Source organism: Pezoporus wallicus, unplaced genomic scaffold (assembly GCF_028554395.1).
Source record: "Pezoporus wallicus isolate ANWC-B61680 ecotype Strahan unplaced genomic scaffold, APGP_CSIRO_Pwel_v1 contig_8548, whole genome shotgun sequence".
NCBI classification, from domain to species: Eukaryota; Metazoa; Chordata; class Aves; order Psittaciformes; family Psittacidae; genus Pezoporus; species Pezoporus wallicus.
This window is the reverse complement of record NW_026642624.1, coordinates 1,194,431-1,206,061: the sequence shown is the minus strand read 5'-3', so window position 1 is coordinate 1,206,061 and position 11,631 is coordinate 1,194,431. Positions and strand designations below refer to the sequence as shown.

At 38.3% G+C, this 11,631-nt stretch overlaps 1 protein-coding gene across 5 annotated transcripts in view; it reads left to right on the top strand.

Annotated features, from left to right (window-relative positions):
* Positions 1-11,371, top strand: part of ASB7 (ankyrin repeat and SOCS box containing 7) — a 30,173-nt gene extending 18,802 nt beyond the window's left edge. For 3 of the 5 annotated variants that reach the window (XM_057431010.1, XM_057431011.1, XM_057431012.1), the window contains one exon: positions 8,005-11,371. In XM_057431010.1, the coding sequence (XP_057286993.1) occupies positions 8,005-8,144 (140 nt within the window). In that variant the 3' untranslated portion in view covers positions 8,145-11,371. Of the gene's footprint in view, positions 1-5,032; positions 6,475-8,004 lie in introns of those variants that run through there. The other 2 variants (XR_008975106.1, XM_057431013.1) reach the window with 2 other exon arrangements.
* Positions 11,372-11,631: the final 260 nt, after the last annotated feature.

Below are 11,631 nucleotides of genomic sequence, written 5' to 3'. Positions count from 1 at the left end.
CTATTGCAATGTGTATTTACTAGAAGAAAAAACTTTACAGACTTCTCTAGAATGCCTTTAGTGGAAGCTTTCCTGAAACTACCTCTTGTGGTTGGTAACAGTGCCTTGGTTGTAGGACTTAACGGGAATTCCTGCTTTGTTTATTTGAACATCATACTAAGTGCTTAATGTAGAAATCCGTAGCTGTAAGTTTTCTGTGTGCACCCGCAGTTTTGAAAAGTGTATTTGATAGTAAAATGGGAATTAGTTTTTACTTTGCAGTAGGTTTGAATTGTTAAGCTTAAAGATTAATATATGAATTACCAAGGAATTATCAAACCAATCTGTGTCTTCAAGTGAAAGCGGTCACGTGCTTCATATAAACGGGATGCTATTTAGCAATCTGCATGTGAGATGCAAGTAGCTATTTGGTTTTTATATTTGGAAAACATATTTGCATAGTTTCAGTTCCTTAGAAAACATATGTGAGTTTCTTTTGGGTTTGGTAGGTATTGAAATCAGTAATAATCACAGCCTTTAGCCCAGGTCCCTGGTTGTGAATAACAGCCAGGAAACCAAGCTCTCAGAAATACTCAATACTGGCTCTGAAAGTCTGCAAGAAGATACGGGATTTGACCCCAAGGGTTTGATGTTCTTCCTGGTTACAGGTAGAGATTCCTTTGCTCCTAGAATAATCCCACGAGGAAGGAAGTTACTCTGTAGTCGCGTCTCAGTATTTAAGCATGAAGCTGCAAGTTAGGAACAGCAAAGCTTTTCATCATGAGTCTGCTGCTAACTTGGAGTTTAGACAGTCACTTATGTATTATTTTTCCCCCCTCTCTTTTACAAATAAAAATTGAGATGCATGTATATAGGAAGATAGAGATACATATAGATGTTTTCTGGTTTTCGGTAGTGTATATATCTACAGAATTAACATGTACAATTGCAGTCCTGGATGGAAGGATTTATGCTGAAGTTGAATGGGATCTGAGAATATTAAAACTTAGGGTGCTAGAGGTAGGAAAAAATGCAAGTGTTGGAAAAGTAATTTAAATAAATGCTCAGGTACTAGAAATTCAGTTATGGTCTCCAAAAGGGGAATTAAAAAAAGCTTGAACATTTCCCCCTCCCCATAGCTCTTATTTAATCACTGTTCAGATGAGATAGCAGACAAGAGAGTCTGTGACTGGCCATGCAAGTTGCTTGTCTGTGTCGAGGCTAATAGCAAAGTAAATGGATACGGCGGCAGCGGTGTAATGTGGCGTGTGTGTTAACAGGTATCAGAGAATAATTTCAGATCTGGAACAAGATCTAAAGGTCATCAAATGAATGAAACTACAAATACTTCATTTATGTTCCTTTTCTTTATAAATTTTGAAAAGGCAAATCTTTGGCTTTGACTAGAGAGTGTAACGTATTTAGATTTATGTAGCACTGTAAATGTGCAGAGAAACTTAGACAAAGCTCCTGCTAAGGAAATCCTTACGTATTTTTTGTCATTATCCCTTTGCTAAATAAAGGTAATTTTTCACTAGGATTTTTTTTTTTCAGTGGAAGAGCATTTTAAGAAAGGGTCTCTATATAAACTTTTATGAATACAGAATGTCATAGCGAGCTAAGTAGATTTCTGTGTATTATATTACGTGGATAATCACAAAGGAAACAGTACCTTCATGTTTGTTATAACATAGAACAACCTTGCTGGAATTGCAAGCTTGGGCTGTTTGCTTCCTTGGTGCTGCTAGGAACCTTGCACTAATGAATGCAGTCTGCCTTGTCGTCCAGAGTTACACAGGGAACAAGGGTAAGAGGCTTATTTTACAGTGATCGTTTTAGCTGGATCAGTGATAAATGCTATCTGAATCATGATTGCTTTCTGCAGATTGCAGGTACCTATTTGCTGAAGGGCAGTATAATTTTTGATACCTTTATGAAGACATAGCCCAATTTTTCTTTCTAGAAAGAGGGAATAATTGTTTAACTCTCAACTCAGAATCACCTAGTGTGATACTGAAGAATGTAGCTACTAACTCAGCTGTTTATATTAAGCAGTTGAATTCTTGTATAGCTTTATACAGTTGTACTCTTTGAGTTTTTTGAAGAGGCCTAAGTGAAAAAAAGAAACAAATATGTATTTTTACCTGTGGCATGTAAGGTGTAACTACCCCCCAATCCCATTTGTGCACACATGCTGTACTCTTAAAAGAACAGCCTAACAGTGCATCTTAGGCCTGGCTTCAGAGCACTTTACTTACTGTCTCCTAAAGATAGGTGAACATTCTGGTATTGAAATCCTTAGGTGAATTTCCACAGCAAATTCAGTAAGTCTGAATTTATGGAAACATGACAAAATATGTTAAGAAAATAATATTACCCCAGCATATTCAAATCTTAATTTCATTGCTAAATACACCTGTTAAATTTAACATTGAGCTTTACTGGCATCCTGCCTTTCCATATATAAATTTTCAGTCCAAAATCCACTCCTTGGTATATATTTTCTGTGCCAGATATATTGAAATCTAATAGACATCTAAAACTCGTGGAGAATTATTTCTCGAAGAGCAGTGCAAACATACTTCAAGCTTAAGTATTCTAACAGAGGCATAGTGAGCACAAAATTGAACTAGAACTTTTAAAACAACCTGTATATGATATCCAGTTGAAAAAGAATTGAAAGCTCTTTGTCCTCTTGAGCTGGATACCTGTTCAAGGAGTTTGTTCACTTTCTCAGTGAACACTCTGTAATTCTCTTTGTCTCTAAATTCAGCCCTGCATATCTTATATTAGTATTTCAGACTCGTATATTCTTGACACTAGCTTTCTCTGAGACTTTGAGTGCTGGAAAACCAGGTATCTTCTCTGGTTATCCTCCTGCTATTTTTTACAGAGTACAAGACAATGCATTTGCTAAACTGTTAGACCTACTCCTATTCCAGTGAATTCCTGTTGAGCTCAGCACAGTGATGTACTAGGTGATCGCATCCTTTCCGTATGATCCTGTTTGCGCATCCTCTTCAGTGTGTTTCTTGGCTGATGGGTGTGAGTTTCCAATTGATAAGGTCAATTATATTTTTGAAATATACAACCCCCCAAAAAAGCCAACAAAATCCTAACTAAATTTATGCTGGCATTAGCAGAGTTTCTTCACAGTTGTGAAATAAAGGATGGGTTTCACAGTTAGCTGTGGATATAAGTATTTATTCTGATACTCAAGAGGAACTGAGCTGCCACCAGCCATACATCAGCCTGGCTTAAACTTTGTTTTTAATGTTTCACAAAAACCTTTATTTTTACGTTTCCTTTGTAGCAAAAGAGAAACTACCAAATGGTTTCTTGATGCTGCTTTCAGCCTTCAAAAATTCCCAGGGGAAGCAGAAGCTCAGTTTGAGAAATACCACTCTAAGTTGTGTAGGGGTTTTTTTAAGAGCAATGCATTAATATTTCAGAGAAAACTATGGGCAGCTTCTGAAATACACCCCAGTGTTTTGTTTCATCTTTTGACTTCTTCAGAAACTGCCTGTCTGCTTCAAATGGCACTGATTGTTTGCTTTTAAGAGTACTTTTTGGTTTGTTTAGTGGGTGGAACAGTACATCAGAGAGGATCTTCTTGCAGACTACAAGTATATTAATCTCAGTTATTCCTAGGTTTTCTCTTGGGTAACAGAATAGATCAGTTCATGGTTTTTGCTTTGTGCAGGTGCTCTGTATCTTCAGCGGAGAGCACTGGTAGGGATTCTCTCTTTCCACCTTTAAAATGCTTTTGCTTAAAACTGGGTGAGAGTCTCTAAAAATCAGTGTTGTCAGAGGTATGAGGTCTAATATTTTGTCTGTATGATCTTTAGAGACCTATTAAGTGAGTTAGTGTTTTATTTCTTGGGGAGCATGATCTGCATAGTAAAAACAGGCAGGCACAGTCTAAACGCCTATGCTGTGGGGCAGTTGTAATGATGACATACAGTTCTTTGTATAGGTAGTAAATCTTAGATGTGAGTTTTGTCTGCCTCTGGGATAGAATAGCAAACTGCGAGATAGAGTTTCATGTTTTTTCTGTTATCCTAAAAAGGAAAGGAATGGGGTATTGAGTGGGAAATCAGGGTTAATTGCAATAATTTCTTGCTGTTAAAACATGCATTTTAAAAGGCATGTTAAATGTTGCGAAAACATTGCTTTACCAGATAAGGCCAATATAATAATCATATTTACTTAAATAATGAACTGAGGCTTTAAAAGTAATTATTAGTTATTTAAGGAGAAAAAAAGAAAGCAGCTCAGGAACTTTGTTAGCAGTTGGAGAGCTGAGCTAGGAAAATGCTTCAATTTTATATGTACTGAAGTCTGCTGCCCCTAGAGAGAAAAAAGCAAAAGGCAATTCCTCTTTATTTTGTATCCTGATGTTTTACATTTCTTCTCTTTGAAAGAAACTTTTCTGTCATGTTTGGGAAAGCACACACAAGAGGTGCATTGGTGGGAATTTCTACTTTACAGCACATAGCACGAGCTGTGGAAGACAAAAGATGAATTGTACATCTCTCTTTTTCCCCCTATAATTAATACCTTTAATTTATCTGAGTATCACTCTAAAGCTCACAAAATACAACAACAGCAGCAGGTATTTGCTGCCTTGATGGTAACTGGGGCTATGTAACAGCCCAACAATAACCATCCAGAATAACCATCACCAGGGTTTCCTTTTGGGACAGGATCGGGGATGTGTTGTGGCATTATTTAAGGTGATGAGTAGTTTTATGTGACTGTTTTGCATGATAGTAGTAATGGTATCAATCTTACCTTTATATTTGTTGGGGGGTTTCTGTTTCTTTTATCTTTAATTCTCTTCCTTTCTAGCTTATTTGCTTAAATAACTTTCTGAACTTGTGATGCGGGATATAAGCAAAGCTGCTAATTCCTAATTGTTTCTAAGCAGAACTTTATTCGTCATTTAACTTGTCTTGCTTTGCCAAATTACTAATAACATTTTTCATTTGCCAAACCAAGGTTCACTGACATTGCTCTGTAATCCTTTATTTTTTTTTCCTTTTTCATTCAGATGCAACCAAGAATGAGTAAGTGTTCCAGACACCGTTTCTAATAAATCACAAATGCATTAATAACCCTGGAATTCGCAAGGCGTGACCTAAGACACTAACAGCCACTAGATGTAGCAACTGGTGCTGAACACTGGAAATGTCCATTGTTAACACATTCCCAGGAAATATTTTTAGGCTTATCGGGGGAAAATGTCATACATTTGACGATTGGGTCTTTCTGAATTAGCTGATGACCAATTTCTTCTGGGTGTTTTAAGTTGTCTGTTCCATTTTGCTCTCAAAAAACCCCGTAGGATGTTAATTAAAAGGCATTAATTTCTGAAACCAGAAATCAGTGTCTCATTGCTGTATTATTGTACTCTACTACCGAAAATACGCAGAGCTCTGAAGTCCTCTATATCCTCTAAGGCTGCTTTTTGCAATTAACTTCAGCAATGGTGCATCCTTTCTGAACCTTGTTTGCATTTGCATTCCAGGCATTAGAGCTATTTCTTTATCACCATAAAGATTCCTCTGTTTGGTTTCTTTCCAAAAGTAACTTTTCTTTCCCTGAAGCTCGAGCATTTAGCTGCTGTCCAAGTTGTATAAATTCATTCCTTCAGGTGGAATAAAATAAATTGTTAAGAAGAAACCACCAGTGGACAAAGTAACACATGAACTGTATTCTAAGTCACAGCTGAAGGCTATAATGAAAACTCGGTTTACATTTAGATATTGTGGTGATAAGTATAATAAAAGTATTTTAAACTTATATAAAGGACACTCAAATTTTCATGTTCTTAATCTCAAATCTAATTTCTTTAAAAACAGGCTGAGACTATTTTCATGCATTACTTCTGCTAGCTTACCTCAGATAATTTTAGTGCTGAAGGTAAATCCCAGTGTGTACCTGTCTGTCAGCCCATTTCTGTAGAAAAACCCATGGGGGGGGGAGAGGAGGAACTCACTAAAAGGGTAACTGAAACCACGTACAGAATGCCCAAAGTAGAAAACAGGAAATAGTTTCATAATGTCTTTGTGCTTACCATGGAAGCCTAATAAACTCATAATGTCAATGTCTATTTAGCTGATAGAAGGTTTATTGCTGAGCTAGGAGGGGGATGGAAGAAGGGACTGGCTCTGGAGCCAGCTCTGGGGCTGGCTCCAGAGAGAAAAACCCTCCAGTCTCCTCCTCACAGGCTGGTGCCCCGTGAGCTGACAGCATCCTACTGACCACTGTAAAGCCACCTTTGAGCCCTGTACAGAAGGCATTTCCTCTTTCAAAAACATCCTGCTTAATGGGTGGCAGCTCAGGAAAGCTAATTGGAAATGTCCATCTAAGTTATTTCAAGTTGCTTTTGTTGTTTTGTGTTTGTTTTGAAAGAAATGATTGACTCAAGCAGGCAACTCAGTAAAATCACCATGTCTTTCTTTGCAAGAGCAAGCACTGTCTCTTACCATTATCAGTTATACAGATTATAGCATATATAGCAGCAGATTACCTTGGTACCAGCATAGGCACCTATGTTGTTCATGGAGTATTTTGACTCGGACGGCCATCACGTGCCATAACTGTGTAAACCTCTGGTTTTGTTTCTTTAGCCATGACACAGTTAAGGAAATGATCAAAATATTGATTAGCACAGCTTCAATGTGCTCTTGGGATCCTTTCCAAAAGGATATGTAGCAGAATGAGGAAGAAGCACAAAGGCACACAGCTGGTTAGGTCAGAGGTTTGGAGTTGTTTCCATGGTGGGAGGTTATTAAATAAAGTCTTCAGCTTTGGAAAGAGGTACCGAGCGTGAGTGGAGGATGGAGATTAATATAAAGGTATGTAAAATCATGACTGGCATGAGAATAATTACGTGGGGGTTTTTTGTCCCTCCAAGAATGGCCGGCACGCACCGGGGCCATCAGGAAGCAGATCTAAAATAAATAACAGCACTTTGTAGTTTTCCAGCCAACGCCTAATTATATTGTGAAATCTGTTGCCCACAGGATGTTTTGGGTACTGAAAGTATGAATGGGTTCAAAAAGCATTAGACAGATTTGCAGAGGATAGGCCATTCACAGCTATTAAAGACATGGATCTGTGTGCAGTCTCTGGTTTAGGAAGACCCAAAGGCCCCAGTGCTGAAAGCTAGAAGGGTATATTGGGACAGGCTTTCTCAACGTCTTGTTGCTTTGCTCTTTTTTCTTTCTTTCTTCATTGGGATTCATGGCTGGCTATGTTTAGATGCAGATTATCCTTGCTTACATTATTTTGCATGGGGGCAACAGTTTTTCAAGGTGCTTGAGTTTGAGGATTTTGAAAAAGAACTGATTGTTTTGGCAAATCCCCATCAGAAATTCTGCAGTTTGTGTGCTGTCAGTAAAGCTTTTCCTCTCCGGACAGTGGTTAACTCGGATTTTCATCTCTCCCTGTTTGATGGAGTTGTGGCTGCATCCAAAGCCTAAAGGCTTTGTCTTCTCATTAGAAGGGCTAAAAACCATCTTTAATTCTGCCACGCGATCCTGGAATAACTTTTGTAAAGCCTCAGTCTCTAAGGAAGCTGCCTGGTGCTGTTATAGTTGAACGTAGAAGTCTTTGTCTTAATGTCTGAAAAGGATTGAGACTGAGGGCTTCCCCCCCCAGGTTACAGTGATAGGAAAAAGGCCCCAGAAAGTTAAATGAAGGCATTAATGGTGTTTCTTACAGTGCTTAAGTGTATTTTGCCACCTCATGGGAATCCTCACGTGGATAATGTCACTTTGCGTTGGCATCAGTAAAATTATGTACGTGTAAAAGTATTTTTAGGATTCATCCCTTGATTTCACTGACTTGCTCATTAGAAAGGTGTTAACTTCCACCCTTTTTCCCTTGTCACTTTTCCCTTCCGTTTGCCTCTTAGAATGCAGCAAACATGTGTGATTTTACTGAGTAAAAATGATCTCTTAAGGTGTGTTTAAAATGTGATCATTTTACTTTTATGTGTTCCTTTTGTCTTTTCAGGACAGCCCAGGAACTTGCAAGATCTATGCCGAATTAAAATCCGTCAGTGTATAGGCCTTCAAAACCTAAAACTACTTGATGAACTACCCATTGCCAAGGTCATGAAAGACTACTTAAAACACAAATTTGATGATATCTGATATCCATGAAGAGAAGAACTCTGAGCAAGATTAGTTATATTCCAGATACTGAAGAGGCTTGTTGCCTTGCACAAAGTATATCCTATGCAAATTCTGATTTTTCTGTGAAGTCAGAAGGCAGGTATACAATTCCTTGGGGTTTTTATACCACACGCTAGAAGGTCTTAATTTTTGGTTTCTTGGTCCAAGTTTACAAGGTCCAAGCTTTCTATACAATATTACATTTTAAAGATTGCTGTTGGGTTTCTTTTTTGTTTGTTTGTTTTCACATTAAGCGTGCAGACTTGCAGTGGAGAAGGAAGGAAGCCTCTCAAGGGAAGTGGTTGGTTTGAATTGGCATGCTGAGCAACTATTCAAGCAAACAAAGTGTGGAAATCAAGGCACCGGTCCTGCAGAAAGATACCAGTAGAAAGACCTTCAGAGCCCTGCTGTGTGTTTTGGAGTCTCGTGTCTGCCAGGGTGTGTGGTTTTGCAGGGCAGAGGGAAGTGTTGATAATCAACATGTCCTAGGGTACTGTACGAGTATGATTTGGAAATTAAAGGAAAAAATGTGGTTACCCTATTTAATTTGAGGGTCTATACATTGGCTCATCTTATTCTTTTCCTAATTACTGTGGTTGGTTGGGATGCCCATAAAATTCAGGCCCTCTTCTTTCCTGACATTCCCTATTAAATGGGCGGCTGTTTGTAAGTCTGTTTTTAACAGTGACAGTACACTACAAAGAGGCATAGCCTCTGTGTTTTTTACATTAACTTAAAAGTACACAAATTTAGATTATTTTTTTGGATGCCAATGTATTCTGTTTCTCATACAGTGCCTCCTGTGCAATAATCTTTCTGATGTATTTTCCCTTTATGTGTGATTTCCTCCTCCCCACTATTCCTCATTTAGTCTCAGTGCATTATTTGTGAGAACAGGAAGTGCTGCCTCGCTGTAGTGTAGACGTGACATTACAGAAGTGATGCAGCAGTTGCTGTTCATTATTACTCCCGAAATGTCATGAATGTATAACCTGCTTTATTTCACTTTCAGTTGGAATTCTATCTACGGGTTCTCAGCCGAATTGGGTCCGCTCAGAAAAACAAAAGGAAAGGAAAGAAATTGGCCAAAACCCTTTTGTATCAAAAGCAGTGATAGATTTTTCTCGCTTGCTCTGAAATTCAGTTTGCTTCAGGTTAGAGAGTGGGAAGTGCACATACATTATGACGATGCATTTTAAATGTGTACAAACAAGAAAAACCCCAGTCATATTGCAGGTTTAAACTTTGCAATTAGTCTGAAAGCAGCAAATGAAAGGAATACTGAAATTCAGCTACTGAATGTGGTTTACGTGCTAGGTATAAAACCAATAATCTATTAAACAGTTTTTCCAATTATAAAAAGAAAAGGTCTTGCTGTCAAAAAAAGATGGGGCCAAAATGTGCAGTTGTTTCACTCTTTATTTTCAAGGGATTATAGAGTCATCGTAAGGCTCTTGCCAGTGTCCTCTGCTTGCTTTTTGCTCCAAAAGAGCCTCTCTAATACCAGGAGTGCTTTTGTATCCGTTATACCAATGGAAATGGGGAGATGAAAGCAACGGTGATGGCTTTTCAGTTTAACACTGTCACTTTCAAAATATTTAATATTAAAAATACGAAAAGCAGGTGAAGCAGGTATACTCATATTATTTAACTGTGCTAGTTCCTTTTAATATCTTATAACCCTGGACTGCAGTTCCTTGAGCACAAACCTTACCACTGCTAATGGATGCACCGGAACTATGGCAAGCAAGGAGGATTATCTCTCCCTATTGTGCCTGACATTGCATCAGATTTCCAAACAATAAGTGATTTCTGAGTTTCACGGCTCAGAGGATTGGTAATGGGATGTTGAACCTTTTTGTCACCAACTTGTATCGGTTCAAGTCCAGCCTGCTTGAGCAGTGACCAGAAGTCCATGTCTCAGCAGCATGAGCGAGGAAGGATGTCCAGCCTTACACCACGCAGTGTGTGTGGTGGTCACCTCCAGGCAGTAGAGCTTCATAGTGCCTCCTCCACGTTGTATGTAATGGTGGTGGCACTGTAGCAGGGACAGCCTGAGAGCATGGGTGTGCGTGAGAGTGGGGTGGGTACGTGATGGTGTCTTATCAGCTCCCATTGAAGGAAGAAGGATCAGATTATGGTCTTTAAGCTCTCCAGTACTGAGACAGCACAGACATCAAGAATTGAGTGGCAGGTTTTAAGCATGAATTTTCAGTTTTGTGACATGAGATCAGAACCTTAAAATTGCTTTGTTCTTAAACAAAAGAAATTAGCATTGTTCACTACATTTGTAAGTTGGTTTAAACCAATGTCCTTCCCCACTGAATTTTTACAGTAATATTTTCTAAGGTAATCTAGAGTATATTTTAGTTGCAATCTATATTAAGGCAAATTATTTGTTTTGTCTGTTGCTGTGACTGAAGAAAATTATGGAAGACTTTGTTGGTAACAAGAATGCTATTTAATGAAGAAATGTGTAATTCCATTATTTATTGTTTGAGGTTTGTTTTTTGGTTATTTCTTTTAAGTAACTGACATCTAAAGGGAACACACATATTTCAGGCCAGTAAAAAGCCTTTCTTTTAAATTGATTTTTATCCTCTCCTCCGTCCCCAAGGTGGAGGGAAGCCCTCACCCTTACTTACAGTGCTAAGCCATCTCTTGTAGCTGGTTTCTCTGACCTTGATTCCACAAAGCACAGCAGCACATGTGTATGTCTGAGCCTTCTGATGGTCCCATTTGCTATCTGAGGTTCTACACGTGCTGGAGTGCGAGTGAAGTATGATTAGTCATTGAAAATCCTCTCCAAAGTTCAATAATGGGGAATTTGGTCTTTTATTCTTTTAAATATTGTGCACAAATACTTCGAAGAACACGCTGAACATTGCTTTTCATTCGGACTAGAATGTGGAAGAAGCGCATAATACAGACTCCTTATGTAGCCTGGTTCCACTACCTTAAAATTCACAGTTTGAACACTTTTATTAAACCTTAAGAAATTGGCAAAGACACCAAAGAATCAATCTGAGTAAAAGACTCTGATCATTAACAAACTGCAAACCTCATCCTTTAAAACAAAGCAGAAAGTTTTTGTAAATATTGATGTTTATAAATGTACAGCAGAGTTAAGAGTGTTTTTTAGATTATTTAATTACCATATTTCTAAACTATTTACATTATAGACAATACTTGTTAGTTTGAACAACTCTTGAGTGGTTTTCTTTTTGTTCTTTTCTTTGGGGTTTGTTTGGTTTTCAAATTCGTTATCACTCATGCTTGGAATAACTCCGGCTTCCTTGGGATAGCGTGGAAAAGCCAGTTTTCTGGCTCTTGGTTGGCAATCATAGGAGAACGCATCTGGACAAACTCATTGGATAAATACCCCGAGGCAAAAGAGAATATGTAGCGTGTTTAATCAGGGTGGACCTGGGCTAGGTGGAAAAATTGGATCCTAACTGACTCGGTT